Source organism: Castor canadensis, chromosome 5 (genome assembly GCF_047511655.1).
Source record: "Castor canadensis chromosome 5, mCasCan1.hap1v2, whole genome shotgun sequence".
NCBI lineage: Eukaryota > Metazoa > Chordata > Mammalia > Rodentia > Castoridae > Castor > Castor canadensis.
The window spans coordinates 138,112,964-138,137,661 of NC_133390.1; the positions used below are offsets into that span (position 1 = coordinate 138,112,964).

The 24,698-nt window shown below is 41.3% G+C and overlaps 1 protein-coding gene across 2 annotated transcripts in view; it reads right to left on the reverse strand.

Annotated features, from left to right (window-relative positions):
• Positions 1–23,808, reverse strand: part of Slc24a3 (solute carrier family 24 member 3) — a 499,789-nt gene extending 475,981 nt beyond the window's left edge. The window contains exon 1 of one of the 2 annotated variants that reach the window (XM_074074249.1): positions 23,664–23,808. Coding sequence is in view for 1 of the 2 variants with exons in the window: in XM_020170610.2 (XP_020026199.1) it covers positions 22,592–22,730 (139 nt within the window). In the remaining variant the exon portion in view is untranslated. Of the gene's footprint in view, positions 1–22,591; positions 22,751–23,663 lie in introns of those variants that run through there. The other variant, XM_020170610.2, reaches the window with a different exon arrangement.
• Positions 23,809–24,698: the final 890 nt, after the last annotated feature.

Here is a 24,698-nt window from a genome sequence, read left to right on the forward strand (position 1 = left end):
GCATAAATGACCAATGATGGGAACCCTTGGACTTCTTCTAAGCTCAAGCTGGGTTCGCCAAGGAAAGCTCCCTGAGGGTCTGCTACTTGGTTAAGTATTAGAACCATATTCACTGGTGCAGCAGGCAGAATGTTGATGCTCATCCTCACCATAGGATTGGGGATCAAAGCCCAGAGTCAAATATCAAAATAAATACTGCATAACAAAAATGGCAGCCAAATCATAGCTGTTGCTCCCAGTCTTTTAGAAATACCCTCTGCCCTCAGCCTTATTTCTTGGGAACATGCCAACACCACAGAATATACCTATGCACACCTGCAGTCCCCTTTGAGGTCAGCAAAGGTGCCATTCCTTGGAGACTCATGGGAGTTAAGACTTCCACTCCAGAAAGAAAGGAGATCCATTCTCCTTTCTATCCCCAACAAGATCTACATTTTCTCTCTCAATACCATTGAGTTGTCAAAAAAGCCATAACTGCCTGACCAACATAGAAGGATCTTGATCTCAGCATTTCTAACATAGACTTTTAGGTACTCTGAAGGACAGTCACTGTGAAGCTTCATGTTACTATGACAAAATACCCCTGACCTAACTTATAAGGAGGAGAGGTTTATTTTGGCTCAGAGTTTTAGAGGTTTCAGTCAATAATCTCTTCACCCCATTGCTTTGGGCCTGTAGCGAGGTAGCAAATCAGGATGGGAGCACATAGCACAGGTGGCCTGTTCACCACATGGCAGCCGGAAAGCAAAGATTGGAAACAGCTGAAGTTCCAATATCCCCTTCAAAGGTACGCCCCCAATGATCTAACTTCCTTCTACTAGGCCCAGCCCTCAAGGTTCCACCATTTCCCTAAACAGCCATGGGCTGATGACCAAGCCTTCAACACATGAGCCTCTGGGGGGACACTCAAGATATGAACTGCAACAGTCTCTCACAGAGAAAACCATATGCTGAGAGGAGTGTTCACACATGTACAGAGAGCAAAACTTTCAGCACCTGCTCACTGTCCTGGCTTATAGCAATGCTTCTCAAACTTTTCCTTCCCACACAGTAAGAGACCTTGTTAAGCAAAGTTTCCTGGGTCTCCTTCTCAGAGATTCAGCAAGATGGGGTGGAACCCAAAATTTTTGCATTGCTTAAAATCTCCAAGGGGATCCCAGGAGGGTACTGCCGATGATGATCCAACAGTCTACTTTGAAAAACACTGACTTACACTAAGAGCAAAAATTTATGACATGCAGAAAGAATCTGTTGAGCTGTGCAATTTCAATGGCTTTGTGAAACCAACAGAAAATCACATTTACAAGAGTAATTCTCATGAAATAAAAATGAATGATGATCAGGGCATGCTTAGAAGCAAAACTATATTGCTCTGACTATAAATTAGCCTTAGAAAAAAGCATATTTCCAACATCTTCCAGGAGACTAGTGATTTAAAATTAATGATCTTATTAGAGAAATTTAGTGTTACTAATGTAAAGACAGCTTAGCATAAATGCTCACATTTCACAGATGAGGAAACTGAGAACCAAGAGTCCATGCAGAAGGCTACTTGCAGAAGTGGGACTAGAATCCACATCTCTAGATTTGCTGTCCAGTACTCCTGTTCTGGGCAATATCCCTGACCTTGTGAGCCGACTTTCTATCCATCAATGTCTTCATGGCAGAACCATAAAGATGCAAAAGCATTAGGAATTTTTACTATCCTTTGTAGTAGAACAATGCAGACAAGTCCTGCACAATGTCTACATAAAAGACATCATTTCTGGTGTCTCCTAAGATAAACCCTCATTCCATCCTGACACTCAGAACATTCATCAGAAAAGAGCATGCCAGGCAAGTGTGCTTCCTGTTTCCCCTTCTTCCTCCTCTCCTTCCCACCCTACTTCCAGTGGACTTGAAGAACATTGGAAAGCAAACCCCAAGATTTGAAAATACCATCAAGGGACACTTATAGCACCTCAGGAAGCCCATGGGAGCATTCCTAACCATTTATACAAAATGTATCCATTTATGGTTTTCTTGGCTGGAGATAAAAAGATGATATTCTTGCCATTTTAGGGAAAACAACTGTCCAAATCTATCTCATAGTGGACATCTTTCTCCTTAGAAGCTGAGATCTGTTGTTTTTAATTCAATTAGTGCTGCTGGCTTGTACAACCACAGGGAGTCTGGGGAAACTTCCCATCCCCCAGCCCAGACTTCTCTTGCAGAACCAAGACAAGGGTTAAATTTTTTGTTTTCCCTTCTTATTTTGTTATCAGAGGGGCAGTCAGTGCTTAGGAAAGCCAAAGCCACTGTCAAGAAGACAAGGAAAACAAAGTACCTTTTTAAAAAGGAAAGGTCATCAAGTGCTCTATTTGAAGGAGATGCCTGGGCCTGACAATGATGTTGTCCAAGTTGGTAGCTCTCCTTGACTTCCCTGTCCCATTCGTGCTATGCTTCTACCTCCAGCTGTAGTAGAGGTTCTGGAAGTTTCTACTGAGGAACAATTTTAGGTAGAAGCACAAGCTGACATTGAAGAGATACGATGATTTACAGCAGACTCATGTGCAAAGGTGTCTAATGTATAAGATATCTTTTTGTTTGTTTTCATTTGAATAATTTTATTAGCACAGATTAATTGCACAAAGGGGTTTCATTGTGATATAAAATATCTTAACTTCCAATACTTTAAATAACCACCAATAAATAATTATGACCTATCTATTCAGTGGAATGCCAACCAACATAATATGGAAATTATTTAAAAAGTTGTTACCTTCATTTAAAATATGTTATCATGAAAAGACAACATGGAACATCCTACCTATAAGTCAAAATGTAACATACTATGCATTTACTTTCTTTCATTCATTCAGTTAGGAGAACTACTTACTACCTATGTGAAAATTATACATGTATATGACCAAACACTTGAAAGGAACTTTGAAAAATTGGTATTTTGATGGCAATGGGTAGTATAATTTTAATTCAATTTCTTCTATTACTAATAGTAGTTATACAGTTTACAGTACTCCATCAAGGATTTAAATTAGTTAGTACAATGTCATCTGAGAAAAAAAAGTAATAATCGAACAAATATTTATTGAGTTTCTCCTGAGCACCAGGCACTGGTCATACAAACATAAGTGCAATAGTCCAAATTCCTGCTCTCAGGGAGCTGACATTACAGTTGGGAGAGCATAACAACCAAATGAGCAAAGAAATGTGTAACTATCAAATGCTGACACATAAATGCTAATATAAATGCTCCACTGATGTGTACACAGTCAACCACTCAGAACTTCTTCACTTTGTGAGAGTTAGATGATGGCCAGTATTTGATACCATGAGTGTATGACTTTCCTATTTTTGCTGTAATAAATTACAATAAACTTAATGGCTTTAAATAGCTACAAATCTCACACCTCTAGAACTCAAAATCCAAAAGGGTTCTCACTTGACTAAATTCAATGTGTCAGCAGGGCTATGTTCCTTCTGCAAACTATAGGACAGAATCCATTTCCTTGTATTTTCCAGCTCCTGGAGGTTGCTTGCGTTGTTTGGCTCACAGCCCACTTCCATCTTCAAGCCAGTAATCTCATTGCTCCGACCTCTGCTTAGATCATCACAATCTCTTCTCTGACTGATTCTCCTTGCCTCCCTCTCTCACTTATAAAGATCCATGTGATAGTACTGTGGCCACTTTGAATATCCAGGATAATCTTCACATCTCAAGGTCAGCTGATTTGCAAATTTGATTCCATCTGCAACTTTAATTACTCCCTTAATTACCATGTGATATAACAAATTCACAGGTTCCATGGATCAGGGAATAAACATCTGCGAGGGGCATAATTCCACCTATCACACTAGTGTAATCTCTTCCTTCAGAGATGGTCAGAATAGGAGAACCAGAGCAAGAGTTTTTACTCAGGAGGTATAAACGCAAAATGACCCCAGTTCTACCTGTGAGACTCTGGGCAAGTCACTTTATCTCAAATGAGGATAACAATACCTAATCCATGGTTCTGTGGAGATAATGATGTGAGGTAAACTATGCAAAGTATGGGAAACACAAAGGTAAGTTAGTGAATATTAGATAGATTTAGTTGTTCCTGAATCCCTCTAACCATGAACTAAATTTCCTTTTCTTGATAACAAACTAAGTTTTTCAAGCCAAAAAAAAATCTGAACATGGATTCTGGGATAGGATATTATGGTAATTAGCCAACGGCATGTGATTCATTTTTCCCACATTCTCTGAAGGAAATACAGAAATACATAAAAAGATTCTGAGTGTGAATGAGCCCCTAAAACATAAAAATGGTATGACAGGTGGACTGTGAGGGCATACACTGATCCCCAGGTGTGAACTCTAATCTCGGAAACATGAAAGGAATTGCTTTTGAGGGTACCCCCACCCTGTCAATGTCTTTTTATATCCATTCATTCAGAGACTCCAATTCACAGAAATACAATTCAGCCAGGCCAGAAAGTAGTGATATACTGCCTTCTGGAGATTCATGGAAAAGAGGAGGGACAGAAAGAACCAAGGAAGATACACAAACCGAGGAATGTATTAGATTTTTGTGTACTGTGTCTAGGTCAGGTGTGGTGGTTCTTAGTACTCACCAGGCCCCAAGTTCAATCTCCAGTCTCAGAAGACAAAAAGTAGGAAGAACTATCCATTGATGGAAATTGTAATAAATAATGTTCCACCTAAATATTCAGGCTACCAGGAACATGATCTCCTCTCATGCAACTTAACTTACCAATGTGTAAGTTGATGTTTGTAGAGGTCCTCAGCTTGTGTGAAAGGAGATCTTAGATCCTGCTGTGCAGTAGCCTGAATATTTAGGGAAAATAAGATTTGTTGCACAGCCATAAATATTCAACATGGGTTTCTCATTCAAATGTGGATGGCCAAAAAAAATCCATGAAAATTCTCTGTAACACATAAAAAGAAAAATACTCTTCTTCTATGAAGAATTTACTATGGAAAATAGAAGTAAATTTCCAAAAGAACCTATTTGCAACCTCAATTTTCTTCAAAGAAACATGGGCTACATGAAAGAAAAACTATTAACTGGAGAGGATGACTAAGATTACAATGGGCGTTAAATAATATGGAGGTGGGCAATGCATGAAATAGCTGAAAGAAATCAAGTACAGAACATAAGTGGTAATGATAGGCAATGGAATGGCTCAAGTGGTAGAGTGCTTGCCTAGCAAGTGTGAGGCCCTGAATTCAAACCTCAAAAAAAGAAAGAAAAAAAACCCAATTCAGGCCCTGAATTCAAACCAAAACAACAACAAAAAGACAATGGAGAGAAGAAACAATAGTGTTGAAAAATCAAATTACCTAGGAGAAAAATAATATTCAGGCTCTTGTAGAAAGAAGTGGGAAAGAATGAAAGAGAAAATGACCAACATGAAAGACAGCTGGCTGTCTAAATTACAAACAGTTCATGTTCCAAGAAAAATACTGAAACAAATGGAAAGTCACAATCGAAGATCTTAGTCTCCAAACAAAATGAAATAAAATTAGAATTTGGCATTAAAAATATATACATAAAAACACCTTGACAAATTAGAAATTTTTTTAAGTCTACATAATTACAGAAAAAGATAAAAGTGCAATTAAGACTATGTGTACAGTAGCAGTAAAGATGGTATGACATTTAAACATTTATAGTGTGAGTCTAAGGCTACCTTCAAACTCAATGCATCAATCAAAAAGAACAAAAATAAATAAAATTCCTAATTCAACATACTAGAAAATAAAATAAAGGAATTAAAAAATTTTAAATAAATATTAAAACTGTAATGAATAACTAAGAAAAGGGGGTAAAAGTAAAATTAATACAGTAGACAGATATTCAAAAGTTAATAAAATAGACCAATACAATCAGGTTTGTCAAGGAAAAAAAAGATATCCACTTTATAAGTTAGCACTGATAAAAAAATTACATAATCATAATTACACACAAAGTTATAGCAAAACACAGTAATGTATAATTTTCATCTAAAAAAATCTTAATGAAACTGACACTTCTCTGGGAAAATATAAATTGGCCATACATACATAAAGTATCAATGAAAGAAACTGCAGTTTATTCAAAATTACTGTCAAAGAAGGCCACATGGGCAGGCAGTATTGGATGTGTTTCTTCAGATTTTCAAGTTACAGATAATTTCTTTGCTTCATAAAATATTCCAGAACATAGAGAAACACTAATTTATTTTGAAAAGTTAGTATGATCCTGACATTAAAACCTGGCAAAGAAGCTATATATAAACTTAACTTACTAATTTATGAGCAAAATTTTCATAGAAAACCCCAACAAATCAAATCTGGCACCATATTAAAAAGTATGTCATGGCTATCCAGGCTTTACTATGGGAGTGGCTTGCTACAGATACCTATTTATATTATACTACACTAATTAAACACTTCAATGAATGTGTAAAAGGCATTTGGTCACATACAAAATCTATGATTGATCTTTAAAATTTACAAATGAGAAATAAAAAGAAACTTCCATAGCAAAATGAAAAACAAACAACAGCAAATAATAAACTATTCAGTTACAGCATGAATCTGAATATTCCCTAGTGGTAAATTATTGAAAATTTTAGTGGCATTGGTTTATATAAAAATTATTTTTATTACTTTCATAATTTTAATCTTCTAAGACTAAAACATAAAATTTTTTTTAAAAAATATATGGAATAAAGCAACAGCAAAAATAAATAACAAATGCCAGAGTTACAGGAAAGACGTAGGAAAAACATCATGAATCTTAACAGACTTCTTTAAAACCTTGATCAAACAAAGCAGCACATTAGGAGTGAGAAGAATCAATGCTATAAAATGTCATTTTCCCACAAACTACAGATTTATCCAAACCTAGAGGAATTTCAAGGAAATTTAACAGATTCTAAAGTTAACTTAAAAAGATAAACAAGTGATAATTGCAAATGACTTTTTCCAAAACAAGAGGAAAAGACTCTTGCCCTACCAGATAAATAATATGCTAATAAACTACAACAATTAATTAATGAGTAAATAGAATAAAATAAATCTTGAAAACTGCCACTGGCACATAGGGAAAAGGCAGGGAATAAAAGTGATACAGCAAATGTGTAGGTAGAGATTAGTCCATAAACAATGCTAGAATTGACTGCTAACTCTATCAAAATCTTTGACTCACGCTAAAATAAATTCCAAATGAAAAAGAGAAGGCAAGTTAAAAATAAAAGCTAAATCATATGAATGGGGGTGGGGGGAACATAAAGGAGTATGTGGAATAGGGATGACAGAAACCCTGGATCTAAGAATAAAACAATGAAAAAACATAAATGAAAAGAAATACAGTTTTAAGTAGATTAAAGTGAAAATGTATATACCAAAAATTTCTTTGAGAGAGGATAAAATATTTCTATAAAACATCAATATAGATCTTATGAGCATTTAAAAAACACTATCATACTATTAGAAAAAATGGAAACTACAAATGAACAAACTTTTCTCCCAAGGAAAGAAACATAAGTGGCCAATGAATATTTGTAAAATTACTCAGCCTCACTGTCAAAGGAGGAAAACAAACTAAAGCAATGAGACACCATCTTTCTGCAATCAAAATGAGTTACAAATATGTCTGGGCTAAGGGTGTAGGACAGTGGTACAGCAATTGCCTCGTATGTGCAAAGCTCTGGGTTTGAATGTGAGCACCACAAAATAAAATGTAAAACAATTATAATATTCACTTCAGGCAAAAGAACTTTAAAGCACTTTCAAAATGGCCATTGGGATTTCAAATTTGTTCAAATTCCTGGAAAGTGATAGAGCAGTATGTGTTAGCCTTTACAATAAATATCCTTTTTGACACGCTAAGAATTATCTAAGCTAAAGAAATTGTCAGAGATTGGCAAAGCCTTCTGTACAAGAAACTCATTACAGTGAAGATACAGGAAAATAACCACAGTATCCCAAATGATGGCCTGAATAAGTAAGTTAAGATACAAGCAAAGGATAAAATGTAATAGTTAAGTCTGGGGAATGTAGAACCAGATAGCCTGGATTCAAATTCTACTTGATCATATAGAAACCTTGTGACCTTGGGCAATTTACTTCAACTCTTCATGTCTTATTTTCTTTGCATGCAAAGTGCAGATAAACATGGTACCTACTCTACAAGATTGCTGGAGAGATTAAAGAAGTCAAGACAGGTAAAGCACTTGGAACAATGCCTCAGGCAGGCTAATTGCTCAATAAGCATCACTTGCTGTCAAGCTAGGAAAGATACTGTGGTTTTGATTTTATGCCAAATGTGGTGGCACACATCTGTAGTCCTAGCACTCTGGAGGCAGAGACAGGAGGATTGTGAGTTTTAGTCCTGTCTGGGCTACATAAAAAGTTTCAGGTCAGCCTTGGCTACATAGTTGAGGCCTGTTCTCAAAAAACAAATGTGATTTTCATTTATTATGCAGACAAACTATTCTTTTTATGTTTAATGCCAGAGAAATGCCTATGAAAAGCTAAAGAAGCAGGATTCAGCAATTCTAAACAATCTCTTCTAGGAAACAGGTGAGGATACATCCTAACTCACCTTACAGGGCCTATAACATCCTGATAGCAAAACCAGACAAACACTGTACTAGAAAAGAAAACTGCAGACCCACATTTCAGGTGATCATAAACACAAACATCCTCAACAAAATTTGATCAAGTCAAATCCAATAAATATAAAGTGAAAAACACACCATGATCCAGTGTGACTTATCCTGGGGATGCAAGGCTGATTCTATATTCAAAAATAATTCCATGTAATCCATCATATTGATTGTCTAAAGAAGAAAAAATCACATGAACATATCAACTGACACAGGAAAAACATTCAACAAACTTCAATATCCATCACTGATTTAAAAAAAAAAGTAAAAGAAAAACCTCTCAGCAAACTAAGACTACATATAGACATGAACTTCCGTAACTTCCTAAAGGACACCTATGAAAAATCTACAGCAAACATCACATTTAACAGTGAAGAACTAAATACTTTCCACCATCATCAAGGATGAGGAAACTCAGCATTATACTGATAGGCCTAGCCAATGCAATAAGGTAAGAAAAAGAAATTACCTGGATCTACGTGTTCATAACACCTCTATCCCCATAACTACCAAAACTACAACCAATCCAAATGGTTTTCAACAGGTAAATGAATAAACAAACCATCAAACATCTGCATAATGTTCTACCACTCAGTTTAAAAAAAAAGAATTAGCTATTAATTCAGGAAACAACTTAGGTAAGTCCGAGAGTAAAAGAAACAAGTCTCAAAAGAATTCTGACTATAGGAGTCCATTTGAATGACAATTTTTTTGTTCTTACTTCTGTTTTTGTTTTTGAGTCAGGGTCTCACTATGTAACCCAAACTGACCTTCAACTCACAATCCTCCTGCCTCCGCCTTCATAATGCTTTGATTACAGGTGTGCACCACTACAACTGGATACACAATATTCTTAAAAAGACAAAACTATAATGACAGAGAACAAACCAAGGTCAGGGATGAGGGGAGAATGTTGCTACAGAGAAATAGTCTAAGGGAGCTTTGGAGAGGTATACACTCTTTTGTATCCTGACTGTCAATCAATTTTATTGTGAGTAATTTTTTATTTAAAAATTAAGTAACATTTAATTTAAAAAATTAAATCAATATCTAAGACATTATATGTGATATATCAATTTTGACATATATAAAGGAGGGAATTTATTACCCTGTTGGAAAATGATAAAATTGACCTGAACTCATGCCTGATTTATTCAAAGCAGGTACAATGAGTTTATTTTCTGCATAAAGTCCAACACATATCCGTGATTTTAAACCACCAAATTGGAATTACATTTCATCAGGTTTTCAAAACCTGGGTTGATAAGGCCCTGGGAGTTTTTCTTTTTTGGAATTGATGTTCAATCCCAGCCTAGATCAGAAACATCAGAAAAAGAGTTGAAAACTTTCAATATTCCAGCACTTCAAAAAACACTTCAGAATTTGAGATTTTACTAACAGTTTGTTTGCATTAAATATATGTTCTTAACTCTGCTGGTTTTTTTCTTAAGTATTTATAAGCAAGGAGTCAGAATTCCAATTCTCTTCTATGTCATTCTCTCTAACATAAAATCAGATGTGAAGACTCAATGGTCCCTAAGAGAGCCTCCATCCTAATACTCCAGGAAACAATATTGCTATAAGTAATATGCAGGACACATGACTAAGCTGCCTGACTGAGCAAACTATCTGAATAAATTGTTTTCACAGAGCATTCATTCATAAATTGTGCAAATAACAGAAAAAATTATGCATCAAAGAAACTTAACAGGCCAAACTTGCCCTTATCTGGCATTTCATTCAGATTTCCATACCTAACCTGCCATGGCAGGAAACTCTCCTCATCCTAACTTCTGAATGTAAATGAACTTGATGTTTGTTTCACTGCCCCAACTTATTAGCAATCTTTTGTGAAAAGTACAATATTCTTGATGATGGAGTTTCCCTTAATTCTTCAAGTTACAATTTTTACTTGTTTTATTATTGAAATAGATGCTATGTTCCTTGCTTTGATTGCATCTTTTGCACTAATAGGACAAGAGCTATAGTCATAAAAGCGACACATGGGATCTTTGGCCAGAATTTTGTCTGTGGTCAAGGATAGACAAACCTACACAGGTGGAAAACCGTACAGAGCTTTTACTGTGTGTGAGCACACACAATGAAAGTAAAGCAGGGTATGTGAATAAGAGTGGTGCATTGCATTGATGCCACTATCTTGGTGATGATTTTACTACAGTTTTATAACATGTTACCAGTAAAGGAAAGTAGGAAAAATATACAATGGTGTTGCTGCATTACTTCTTCCATCTGAATGTGAATCTGCAATTCTCCCAATACAACTTTCAATTTAAAAAAAAAGACTATGATGAAGATTAAGCCTTCCTCCTACCCTTGACAATTAGTTCTTGCAAAAGGCAGCAACTCCTCTCAATTTCCTATGTAAAAAAGAAAAGGAAGGAAATGAAGAAGGGAAGAAAGCAAGCTGACTTAAATAACTTGGGATGGTCTTTCTAGGTCTCCAAACAAATTATTCAGCCCTTTCATACTCATGTTGGGAAGGGAATATTCTGTAAGTCAGGAAAAGAAGCTTTGCTGAACACATCTCCCCCAGCACCAGCTTCCTCTCTTACTGAATTCCCAGAAGTAACAGATCTTTCCTCTTACAACAGACACTGAGCGATCTTTCTCAGGGAAACCTGACCATCCCTGATAGAGATGGAAATCTAGACATGGAGCACTGCCCAATGAAATGGACTGGTCAGATCATCTTGTAGGGATACTCACAATCAACAAGGTTTTCCTTTGTTGTTCCAATCATCTTTGCAACAGCCTCACCTAAACACGAGGTAGATGGTAGACATCAATGTTCCCCTGACATTTGAAGCAACCACATAATATGAAAAACAGAACAAAACAAAAGGACAACAGCAGCTTGGAGAAACAAGTCCACAGAGGGAAAAGAAAATTTCAAAGACAGTTATGTATATATTTAAGAGACAAAAGACATGATACTGTATTGATGTAGCAGAACAGGAGGCATTAAAAATAACTTGCATGGGGAAAAGCTGTTGGAAATTAAAAATATGACAGCAGAAATAAAAATTCAGTGTAGGAGTTGGAAACTCTTGATTAAGAAAATCTATAAAAATTAGAGCAAATGGCCCGTGTGATGGTGCATGCCTGTGGTTCTAGCACTCAGAAGGCAGAGGCACGAAGATCACAAGTTCATGGCCACCCTGGGCTACATAGCAAGACCCTTTCTCAAAAAGAAATTAGAGAAAAAGGATGGAGAAATGGGAAAAAGAATATTAGGTGATCAATACGGAAGTCAAGCATACAAATAACAAAGAGTCCAGAAAGAGAGAGGAGAGAACTGATGATGAAGGAAATCACCCAAGGAAAGTTCCCAGACCAAAATGATATCCACTTCCAGATAAAAAGAATCTAATGAAAAATCTAGTAAAATGGATGAACTCAGGCCAACACCAGTCATATAATTGTGACATGACTGACATTACAGCAAGTACATCAGGAACAAAGCAAATAACATACATCTTTTAGAGGGAGAAAACAGATTTTCAAAACACTTTAAAAACTAGGACAACATCAAAGTTCCCAGAGGCATCACTGGAAGGTGGAAGACATTCAAGCAATGCCTTTAAAATCCCAAGGAAAATCCAACCTAAATTCTTGACCCAGGCTAACTACCTAATAAATGGGCTGTAGAAGGAATGTATTTTCAAGCACACAAGTTCTCAAACGTCCCTGCTCCCCGCACCTGTAATGTGTGATCCCAAAAGCATACACCACGAATGCAGAAATAAGCCAAAAAAGATACATACACGGCTTCCAGGAAGCAGGGCTTTCAACACTGGGAAAGCTGAAAGAAATATACACGATGAAGCTGAAGGGAGATCACAAGATGAGAGGGGCAGCAGGTTTAACAAGCAACCTGTCTGGACTAGAGCAGGCCAGAGGAATCTGGTAAAGATTTCTTTCCTTGATAAAGGAAAGCTTTATCAAGTCCTTAATGTCACTGTACATATGAAGAGGAGAGCAAGGCCAAGGGGAGAAAGTTTGGGCTTAATTGTGGCAAAGGTTTAGAAACAAGTAGACAAATAATAATTTACATTCAGGACAGGACAACTAAGGACAGTGTGTTTCACACTCAGCTACAAAAAAGCATTTACCTGGCTGTGATAAGGCAAATGCTGAACATTAATCTAACCCAGTAGTTAGATTAGTGCTGAATATTGGCACCTTTCTATGTGACTGAAAAAAAAAAAACATACCAATGCCCATGCCACACCCAGGAGCATTACATCAGAACCTCTGGGGGATGAGACTCAGACATGAGTAAGGTTCAAAGTTTCCCCAGTGATTAAAATGTGCAGAGAAGACTGACAACCACAGAGCTCACCAAAGAGACAATTTTCACCCTGTGGTACACTACTCGCAAGTCCTCGTGCACCACTGCAACTTCTTACAATCCTGATTTTTCAACTGTCAGTTAGATGTTCCACCAGCTCTTAGTCAAACTCTCCAAAAGTGAATGTTTTATGATCTCTCTGAAAAAAAATGGCAGTACTGAGTTCCTGATGTCATTTGGTAACGCCTCCTTTCTCTAGTCACTCATCTGCTCCTTGTACCCTTTGTTCTTTCCTGTCCTATCCCCCACAGGTTCAAATTCCATGGCAACATCAATGTTCCCCTGACATTCGAAGCATTTCACTAAAGTGAAAACAACTTTTGCTTAGCTCAAACAATGTAGAAGTACAAAGAGGAAAATGAAGGGAAGCGTTGCAAAAGTTGTAAATGGGAACTCCCCCAAACTGGATAGTAGATGAGCTAACTTCATTTATTCACCCTCTGATAAATAAATAGCAATTGAAAAGCAAAAAACTCCTCTCAATTTCCTATGTAAAAAAGAAAAGGAAGGAAAGGAAGAAGGGAAGAAATAGGAACCCAAAACACATGATGGAGAAAAGAGAGCCTCTTCAACAAACGCTGCTGGGAAAACTAGATATCCACATGCAGAAGACTGAAACTAGATCCCTGTCTTTCACCCTGTACCAACATAAGCTCAAAGTGGATCAAAGCCCTTGATATAAGGCCTGAAACTTTGAAACAACTCCAGGAAGCAGTAGGAAATACACTGGAACAGATAGGTACAGGGAACAACTTCCTAAAAAGAATTCAAAAGGCTCAGCATCTAAGAAAAAATAATGAACAATGGGACTGCATCAAACTAAAGAGCTTCTGCACAGCAAAGGAAAAAGTCACCAGACTCAAGAGACAGCCCACAGAATGGGAGGAAATCTTTGCCAGCTACTCATCCAATAAGAGACTACAGGGAACTCAAAAAAATCAGCCCCCAAAGAATCAACACCCCAATGAAGAAATAGGTACATGAATTAAACAGGGAATTCTCAAAGGAAGTGTCCACTTCCCTGGTTATAAAAGAGATGCAATTCAAAACAACACTTAGATTTCCTCTCACCCCAGTTAGAATGGCCAGAATCAAGGGTAATAAAACAACAAATGCTGAAGGATGTGGTGAAACAGGAACCCTTACACACTGCTGGTGGGAATGCAAACTAGTAAAACTACTATGGAAAGCAATATGGAGATTCCTGAAAAAACTAGAGATAGAACTGCCATATGATACAGTGATACCTCTCCTGGGCATCTACCCAAAAGAACGTAAGACAGGATACAGTAGAGACACCTGTACAGCGATGATCATCACAGCACTACTCACAATAGCCAAGCTCTGGGAACCCAGATGCCCTACAACTGATGAAAGGATCATGAAATTGTGGTACACATGCACCATGGAGTACTTCTCAGCCACAAGGAATAATGACATGGGGTTTGATGGTAAATGGATGCAGTTGGAGAACATCGTGTTGAATGAAGTTAGCCAGGATCAGAAACACAAAAGACGCATGTTTTCTGACTTTCTTTTGTGTATATGTTGATCCATAGACAAACAAAAACATGCATGATCATATATAAACTCAATTGTAGAACATGTTTGTAACAGTGGAACTACTCTATGGAACTTGGGGAAAGAGAGAAAGGAAAAGAGAATGACAGAGCATCAGTAATATTGCGTAACACAAGATTTGAAGGTAGAGGATATAAGGATGTGTATTGAAAGCTGTTGAAAACCAGGGGGTGGGAGGTAAAGGGATAAGGGAGAATATTCGAAGGGATTGAACACCCCAAAGTAAAGCACAGCCACAGTGGTCATGCATTGAGACACTATTTTGAGCATCAACTCAAATATTAATAATGAAAACCAGGACTATAAAATAGGCACAGTGTGTGCAGGGAGGGGGGTACTTGTGAGAGAGGGGACAGTAAAGGAAGGAGATTAAGGTGATGGTATATGGTTGATGGACTTCACATACCTATATGAAACAGACCTAAAAATCCTCTTGCAATTGCTTTAAGTGGGGTGGGGAGGGGAGTGAGGGAGAGAGATGATGGGGGAAATGTAAATAACATGCAATATAAGACTGATTAGAATTGTCACTGCAAATCCTGCCCCCTCGTATAATAAATACATCCTAATAAAAATTCATAATAAAAAAGAAAAGCAAGAAATAGTTAGCAGAGTTCATGTTTTAAATAAGCAACTTACACTGGTTTGGACAGCTCCAGAAAAGCCAAAGGCCTTTTTCCTATTCTCTAGAGTCCCCCAATCCCCAAACCCTAGAGTTCACAGTCATGATCAACCTGATCCTAGGTCCACAGGTGGGGCCATGTAATAAGTTGAGTTCCTACCCAGGTCTGAAAAAAAAAATCTCTGTATAGCCATTCTAACCCCGTAACTATGCTTATGGTTCAAAGCAAAGTTAGTCTCACAGTCTCCATGTTGTATTTAATTATACTTCAATCCTTTGCGAGAAAAACTCTATGCTTTCCTGCCCTTGTTAATCACTTAAGATGGAAATGAGCATTGACTGAAAACCTGTATTAAGAGTTCTTCCAGTGTAGGAGGGTGAATATGGTGGAAATGTTACGTACTCACGTATGTACGTAGAAAAATGAGAGCTGCTGAAACTACTGCAGGAATGGGAGGGAAGAAGGATAATAATTGAGGGGTGAATTCAACTCTGATACGTTGTAAGAACTTTTGTAAATGTCACAATGTACCCCCAGTGCAACAATAACAAAAAAGAGAAAGAAAGAGTTCTTCAAGAACACCAGCCCACTTTCTTCTTGGTCTTGCTGGCTGAGCAAATCTTTTTCCTTGCCCCAACTACCTATTCTCAACTCCTAGGGCCCTTTTTAGTGGCAGGTAAACAGACTTGGATTTGGTGAGTACTGATCCCTCCCTTTCTACACATCAATCTCATAAAAGGCTGTGGCTTCATGTAGGATCCATGCCTTAAATCTCATTACCATAGCACAGTCCCACACGGTGTCTGGGATACCAATTTATTCCCTCCTCTGAATTGAAAAGAAAGAAGTTGTTTTCCTGTACTTTTACTAATGCTTGATATTACCATATTTTAACTTTTCCAAATCTAAGTGCTTCATAATTTTTAAATTTGTGTTGCCCAGGCTGATAATTAAGGTTGTATCTATTGGCCAGTTAGAGTTGCATTTTCGTAAATTGCCTGCCTGTATCTTTTGCTGAGTTTTCCATGAGTTTACCTTTGTAACAGCCCATACTTTACCATTCTAAGTACTTTTATTTTTCAGATCCCAGCTTCTCTGATCACCTGACCTCCTCCAGGCCACTCTGCATCTCTTGTTCATATCGCTCATAATTTTTTTTTTCATTTTTCTTTTATTATTCATATGTGCATACAAGGCTTGGTTTATTTCTCCCCCCTGCCCCCACCCCCTCCCTTACCACCCACTCCACCCCCTCCCGCTCCCCCCCTCAATACCCAGCAGAAACTATTTTGCCCTTATCTCTAATTTTGTTGTAGAGAGAGTATAAGCAATAATAGGAAGGAACAAGGGGTTTTGCTGGTTGAGATAAGGATTCGCTCATAATTTTTAAAAAGTACTTTGTTCAGTGCCTCTCTTCTCACTAAACCTCAAGGATGGAGACTTTGGGTGTCCATCTCAGACACTGTCACCCCAGCAACCAGCAAAAAGAGCCTGCCAAGAGTATGATGAATGAATGGACAAAGGTCCCAGTGCCTGACACACTTGGGGTCCAGGCAGGAACTCCTTCAAAGGGTCCTTCTAAAAAAGTTTCCTAAGCGACAGTTAACAAAAGTGGGGGCAGGGCCAGGAAGTCAGTAAGAGACAGTAATATTCCAGGACTAGCAACAATGAGGATCATGGCCAACCCCAGGCTGGAAGAGGGATAAGAAGAGACTGCCAGGTAGAAATAAGGAGATCCACAGCCCATCACTGATTGACTCATACAAAACCTTCCACCACTTGAGTCTTTAACACTTCAAATCCTTGAATCCTACAAGATATCACCCTATTTACAACTATTGCAACAATGAATAAACATAATTGCCAAACAATCTCTACAGAAACAGAAGTCAGGAATAAGCCAGAAAACCTCAAATTCCTTTTCTGGCAGCACAACCCACTTCCTGTGAACTTCAGGGACATTTTATGAATTCCCCATACCTCAGTTTCCCCATTGGGAAAGTCTGTGTTGTACTATTATCTCCCCACAAAAAATTCTTCTGCCTAAGGAAATCTCCTTACAGAAAAGAGAGTTGTCAAAACCCTCTCCTACCAGCCAACTTCCATCAAGTCTTGGACTTCTCAGCAAAAAGCTGGTTTTGCAATTCTTTTGGCTTTGCCAACCCTCCAGGGTAAAAAAATCTTCCCACAAGGATTCAAGACTTGCAAGTAGAGGAAATCTTTGAGAAAAATCTGGGTTGATGAGCAGCTAAGAAAAGCCAGGAGGAAAGAGACACATCTATATATGTTTGTGCAGAAAATAGAAAAGGTTGGAAGCAATGTGTTTCAAAAATACTGCTTCTTGAAATCAACCTTCTGTTGCTTCTTTACTCCTCAGTTGACTGAAAAAGGCAGGGTGATTCCCAATCTTCTAGTCACACCCTCCTGAGCCAAGGCTGGAAAATGCAGTAGCAGGCAGCTTTGACATAGGTAGTTCTGGGTTCAAATCTCTCAATGTAGCCAATCAAGCTCAAGTCCAGCATGCTACTTTTCTTCAGCTTAGTGTTATTCCAGTAAAAATGGGTAACATCATCTTATTTGCAGAACTAGAGATAGAATTATGAAAATAAAATGTATACCTGGTAATGGGCTCCTAACACATGGTAGCTAGTTTCTACACAGACAATGCAGTTCAGAAATCAAGAGCTTCTTTACTTAATAAAATTGTTTTGGATGTGCCTCTGTATTTAACATAAATCTGTTGAGTTCCCATAATGGGCTGGGTGATGAAGATGACAGAGGTGAAGATAGTTCATAAGGTCCCTGACCTCCTGGCACTCAGGATCTGGTGAGGATGAATGTTCCTTAAATCTTGATCAAATAAATACATAATTTCCAACTGTGAGAACTTCCATGAGAGCAGTGAATACTGTGAGAACTGTATTCAGAGATCACAATGGGAAACCTAGAATAGTCAAGAAGATCAAGATCCTGGGCCAGAACTGAAAGAATAACTAGTTGTGGTGGTGAACACAGGAGACTACACAGTCAGACCAGCACACTGGAGAGATATGAGGCCAGAAGAGTCCTCCTCTTGCGATTAAACAGAAAAGCCAGAGTGACAACGTTAAGATATGGAAGGTGAGAGGAGGGGACATGAGGCTGGGGAGTCCAGCAGGCCTGCTCTGAGCCCTCTGAGGAAAGAAACCACAGAAGCAAAGATGGGCACTCAAATCTGCAATTTAAATTTGCAGTTCAAATCTCCATTGCAGCCTCTTCTTCAAAGATGACCTCGGGCCCAAAGCCAGGTAAGATGAGCAGCAATGCTTTCACAGTTGGAAGACATTTCAAAGACAATATGCATACATACATGAGCACATGTGCATAAATAAACATATGAATATGATTTGTGTACGTTTGTTTTAGTCATCATTGGCTACTTTGGGTAATGTCTAAATCACTCCTAAATTATGATCCTTTCAGAACCCTGGATTTTCCAAAGAGCATGTCACATCACTCATGCTCTTCTTACAGTGTGACCCTATACTCATCCACTGAGAGAGTAATGGTTCTATGTTTCTACTCCTTGAACCTGGGCTGACATTTGTCACTGCCTTGACCATCAAAAAATAGTGGCAGTGACACTGTGTATATCGCTTCTGAAGCTAGGACATAAAAATGCCATGCACTTCCACTTTGTTCCCTTGGGACGCTTGCTCTCGGAACCCAGCTGCCATGCTCTGAGGAAGTTCAAACTGAGCCACGTGGACAGGCCACGTGTAGGTCTGGGCCAAAAGCCACATCAACCCCCAGACATGGGAGTGATGTTGCCTCGGATGATTCCAGATCCAGCTGTCAAGTCGCCCAGCTTTGCAACCTTTCCAGCTGGGGCCCCTGACATAATGGAGCAGACAAAAGTCATCCCCACTAGGCCCCATCCAAATTCCTGATCCAACATATGCATGAACAAAAAAAAAATTAAATGACCATTTTATGCCAAGTTTTGGGCAGATGTGTTACACTCAACAATAAATGACACAAAAAATATCTCAAAGCTATGTACACACACACACATACACACACGTGCGTGTGCACATAAATTTATGCATATGCACATATATTTTTCTTTAACCTCGCCCCAAGAACCTTCTAGAGAGGATAACCATCATTACTCCTGAATTAGAATTCCTAGGCTTTATCCACACCACTTCTGGAAAAAAGATGGCCAGGTAGTTTATATCCAAGAAAAATTAAGCACTTTTAAACCACTCAAAATATGCAAAAGCAATCGATTCTCATTGCAAAAATAAATGAAAACTCTCATTAGCAAATCTAACACCTTATTTCAACTGTTTTTGAAAACAGAGATCAAAAATGAGAAACAAGTAGATAGAGAACCCGGCTCTGGTCCTTCTCCACTGCTGAAGGCTCGCAGATCTGAAAGGAGTATTTGTAGATGAAATAAAGCAATGTATTTAAGGTCTTCTTGGCACAGTGCCTGGCACTTAAGATCCCACCAAACTGCAGTTATTATTATTATTGCTTTTTGTTGTTGTTAGGATTAAGAGTTTTCTTGCTTCTAGCACTAACCCTTCCTGACCTATATTAAACATCCCTTATGTTCCATCTCCTGGAGTGGGGAGCGGTAAAAACTTCTTTTCTATCCTGCATGTATGTAACCAAATATGGAAAATCTCCTCCATATACAACCAAAACTTTTCAGTATATAACCAAATCTGACTTGGGCTAGAAGTCAAAGAGATCTCAGATTCCATATGATCAGAAATATTATATAACATTATATAACTACCACACATCCCTATTTGGTTTAGTAAAAGAATTATCCCTTTTTTTAGGAAAGAAAAGGAAAAAAAGATCAATATGTGAAAGAAAATAAGCTTCTGAGAAGTTACCTTTCATAATCACTGAATGACTTTCAAGATGAGTAAATAAAAATATTACCTTTGATCATTATGAAGGTACCTCAAGTGAGTATATAAATATTACAAAGCTGCACCCAGACTGTGGCACCAATACCAGGGAACAGAGGTGAGAACAAAGAGCTAGTTCACTCCAGGTTGGTTTTTTCCTCTACTCCATTAACAGCATGACTTTAGCCTAAACATTCAGCCTCTCTAAGTCACAATGTCTTTAAAACAGGCTAAATTCCAAACTTTTTTATCCATACTTAAAGACCATTAAGCAGAGTGGCCCCCAAGTTTCCAGAGTAAGACTCACTATTCGAATGTCTGTATAAGCTAAATGACAATTTCCCAAGCAGAAATAACATCATTTATGGAATCACAGGCATTAATTAATCTGTTAAAAAATTATCTTCAAAAACCCAAGCCTTGCTGCAAACTGCTACTGTGCATCATGTGCTGAAATCCTCAAGATCCAATGGAAGAAAGGGGACTTCAGACAGAATTAGAACTAGCAAGTCAACTGGGGGAAATAAACAGAGAGGCCAGCACCCTCCTTAACAGGGCTGGCTTTTCCCAGTTAGATCTCTGGGTCCTGTAGGGGGTCGGGGGGTGGTTCCTAACTGGACAGTGGTGGGAAGGTGTAAAGAGGAAGTGAGAGATAGAAAGAGAACATAAATGGTAAAGAGGAGAAGAGGAAAAGGTAGGGATAGGGGAAATGGATATGCTATGGCTAAGTCTCAGTCCACAGTACTTGAACAGAAATGTCACTATCAGGGAAACCATTTCAAAATGACAGGTCTAGTCACCAGGTTCCAAGTTCACAGAGAATGACTCCCACTGCCCCATATGTACTAAATCCCTTGCCATTGATCCAATTAATGGTGTAGGTCACATTCTCTATCCAGGGGGGAAAAAATATCTTTTGTATTCTGGGAAGTGGTGGGAACCTTGTGACTCACAGGGCTGGAAAAATGGCTGGCATGCAATTGACTTGGAATGGCCCTTGCCAAAGGTAGCATGAACTGTCACCTGGCTTTTCACTCAGAAAATTAGGAACCCTCTGGGTGAGACTTAGTCAGTAGACTGATGCCTGGCAGGTCTGAATCTGCCCTTGGAGAGAAGTCAATTCCCCCACATAAGCACAGCCTGCTCCCTGGTGTCAACACCCATGGCATGGCCAGAAGATCCTGAATACAGAGCAATGGAGAGAGGCAAGCAGTGGAGTCTTAAGGCTTTACTGAAGACCAAAACCGCCTCTCTCCTATTACCATATATGATGAAGTCTGTTGAGAGATCTGCTAAGAACTGAATGATCGTCCAGTTTCACCATGAAACATCACACCAATTTGAGAGAGATCCCATTATGTTTGCTGGCACGTTTAAAAACATGTTATCATCACTATCAAAATGCCTTTATTCTGCACTTCACAACACCTTGCATCAGAGCTATGTCTATTTTAACATCACAGCACATATTTGTAACTGCTTTTTCTCACAGACATTTATATGGCTGTTTTCCTACAAACCCTGCCACTTGAAAGGCCGGAATATAAAACCATTTTACAACAGTTATTTTTCTAAGTCTTTCCTTCGTATTTTTTTAGACAGCTGCACCCCAGAGTCCAAATTGTTTTCAGTGGACAACTGTTCTGAGCACATTTCTCCACAAGGTCTATTTCAGCTCCAGAAAGGCCAAGGACAAAGATAAGACCAAAGTTGTGTGTGAAAGAGCAGACCCAGGGCAGACCCACTCCAATGGACTGGGACAGAGTGATGAGTGGTCCGGCCCACAGCAGCCAGTCCACAAGACGCGGCGGCTGTGGGGATGGAGTCGGTGTCTTCCCAGCGAGCGGTCAGTTTAATAGAACAAATCCATTCCCATGCCCTGGCTAGTGGCTAACACTTTTTTCCTATCCGAAGTTCCGGGCACCTGTTCTAAAAAGGGCAAGAGCTTTGAGATGTGCCCCACCAGGCCTGTTCTCTATGGGGAACATGGGGCGAACTCCGTGTTAACCAGCCACAGCCTTCAAGCCTTCCAGGAGCCAGAGTGTACAGGTGGTTACCTGCACAGGTACTGAATCTTACCAGGACAACTTTATTACTGGCCTTGCAGGAGGCTTGTGCAGGATAAGAACCCCCGGCCCCCTTGGGTAGGGTAAGGTCACCACCACGACTCCCTCCAACTTGCGGGAAAGGGGCAGGAGCATTGGCACAGGTAATGGTACCCTGAGCAGCCAGGCGCCCAAGCGTGCTGGCCGCTTCTCCATGGCTGGGGTCCTGGCGCGAGCCCCGCGGGGGACAGGGGGCTGTCCTCCTGCCTGCACCCCTGCCCCCGACCCTGCCGGCTGGCCCTCGCGGCTCCGACCCGGCTACACGGCCGCGCCGACCGCAGCCGCCCCGCGCGCGCGGAGCCGCAGCGCCCACTCGGGGCAGGCAGCGCCAGCACTCACCCTTCTGCTCTCGCAGGCTCGACAGCGACCAGAGCAGCAGCGCCACCGAGGCCAGGAAGCAAAGCTGGCTCAGCAAAAGGTCCCTCCGCCGGCGGCGGCGCCGGCGACGCGCGCGGTCCTCGTCGCCGGGCAGCGGCATCCTTGGGCGGCCGGATGGCGGCCCCGGCGGGCAGCGGCCGCTCGTGCCGCGGGCGGCCGCGGCGAGGACGGCGGCGGGAGGCAGCCCTGCCTGCAGCAGCCGCGCGTCCTCGCTGCGCTCCCACCCGGCCGCCGCCTCCTCCTCCTCTCCCTCCTCCTGGCCGCTGCCCGTCCCCTCGTCGTCGCCCTCGCCGTCGCTATCGCTCAGTCCCTCCTCTCCCCCCTCCTCCTCCTCCTCGCTGCTCGCCCGCGCCGCCGCCTCCCGGCGCTCGGGGTCCCTCTCCTCCTCGCGCGCCATGCTCCCACGCTCCGCGCCCGCGCTCGGCCTGGGGCGGCGGCGCGGCGGGGGCGGCGGGGGCGGCCGAGAGGCGGGGGGCGGCGGCCGCCGAGGAGGAGGAGGAGGAGCGGGGAAAGACCCGCGGGAGGAGGGCCCGCTGCTGGCCAACGCGGCCGGCTGGCGAGGCCACCCCGGGCAGGCTCCGGCCTCGCGGGCTGCAGGAGCGCGTCGTGGGTCGCTCCCCTACTCCATGGGCAGCGCTCAGGAACCGGGGACTGAGCAGGGGTCGGAGCGCACCGGGAGCTTCGAGCGAGCCCGTATTACAGGCGAGCGCAGTTTCCCGCAGCCTGCAGCGGCAGCGCGGCTGGTCGGGCCCGGGTCGGCGGCAGGGGGGCGCACGGGCGGGGGGCAGTGCCTAGGATGCAGCCCGGCGCTGGCCAGCACCGCGGGGAGGGGGCGCGCAGGGTGGAGACTGGGCTGGCGAGGGAGCCCGGTGTGCAATCCTTCAACCTTTCCGTGCCAAGGGAAGGGGGCCGTGCAGGGGACCCCCCCACACGCGGGACACTCACGCCACTGCCAGCAGGCAGCTCTCCACCGAAAAGGGTTGGCTGGAAACTTTCGAAAAACCGAGGGTCTCTAGCCCCCCCTCCCACTCACCCGCTTCCAATGTAGGGTCGCCGCTAGGGCGCTCGGTTGATTGCACACTGGCACTGGTCTTGCCTCTTCCTGCGGGCCTCCCGGGTTCCTCCCTGCCCCCGTGCGAGGATCCCCCTGCGCGCCAGGTTTGGGTCCTGGAACAGGCCTCCCCTCAGGCTTTTGGCTCTCTAGGTGTGTCCTGGCTCCCCCCTCTGGCCCAGGCTCACACTTCGCTCCCTGATGTGCTGCGCCAAGCCCAGTGCTGTGACTGAGGAGAGGTAGAGAACTGGCATGGTCCCTGGGAGAGGAAGCCTGGGGTACTAGAGCAACCTGGGGAGTAGGCTCCAGGCTCCCTACAGTGGGAACTTCAGCCTGCCTCACCCACCAGGTTAGAGACCTAGTTCCCCCACTCCCCTGCTTCCATTTCTCCTCCTGCCCTTTCTGCTGAATGTGTAGAGACCTGCAGAAGGTGCCCACTTGCAGAGGACACCTAGTGATCTCAGACATAGCCCATTCTCTCTCCTTGGGCTTCACTGGCCTCTGCCCAGGTGCCTCCCTTGGGCTACTGGCTGGATGGCACATACAGCCCTGAAAAGGAGATGCCTTTGTAGTGAGACTGAAAACAAAAGGTCCTGTTCCAAACAGGATCACCTGGAAACCATGTATCTGGGTGACTTTGTGGAATTGTATCAGATCAGGGAAGGTAGCTCTAGGCTCCAGGGAGGTGGAGAGGAAGGAGGGGAACCTCTGTATGAATTTGCCTAGGTTCCAGAGGGCCTGTAGAGTGCAAATGTGTCCATCTGTGGGTGACTTGAAATCTCAGATGTCCTCTGACAGTATTTGGGGACACAGCAAGAGGCTAAGCAGGTTGCCATAGGTGGTTTCCTTTCCGTAGAAGGGCCATTTCACCCAGCAAGAGTGGAGGACTTTTGCTTCCTGTGCAAATTCAGTATAATTCAACTAAGTACAATAGACATTCAAATGATGTTTCTAGTGAAAGGTAAGAAAAATAAAAGGTGAATGAGAGAATCTGGAATTAATTGGGTTAGGAAACAA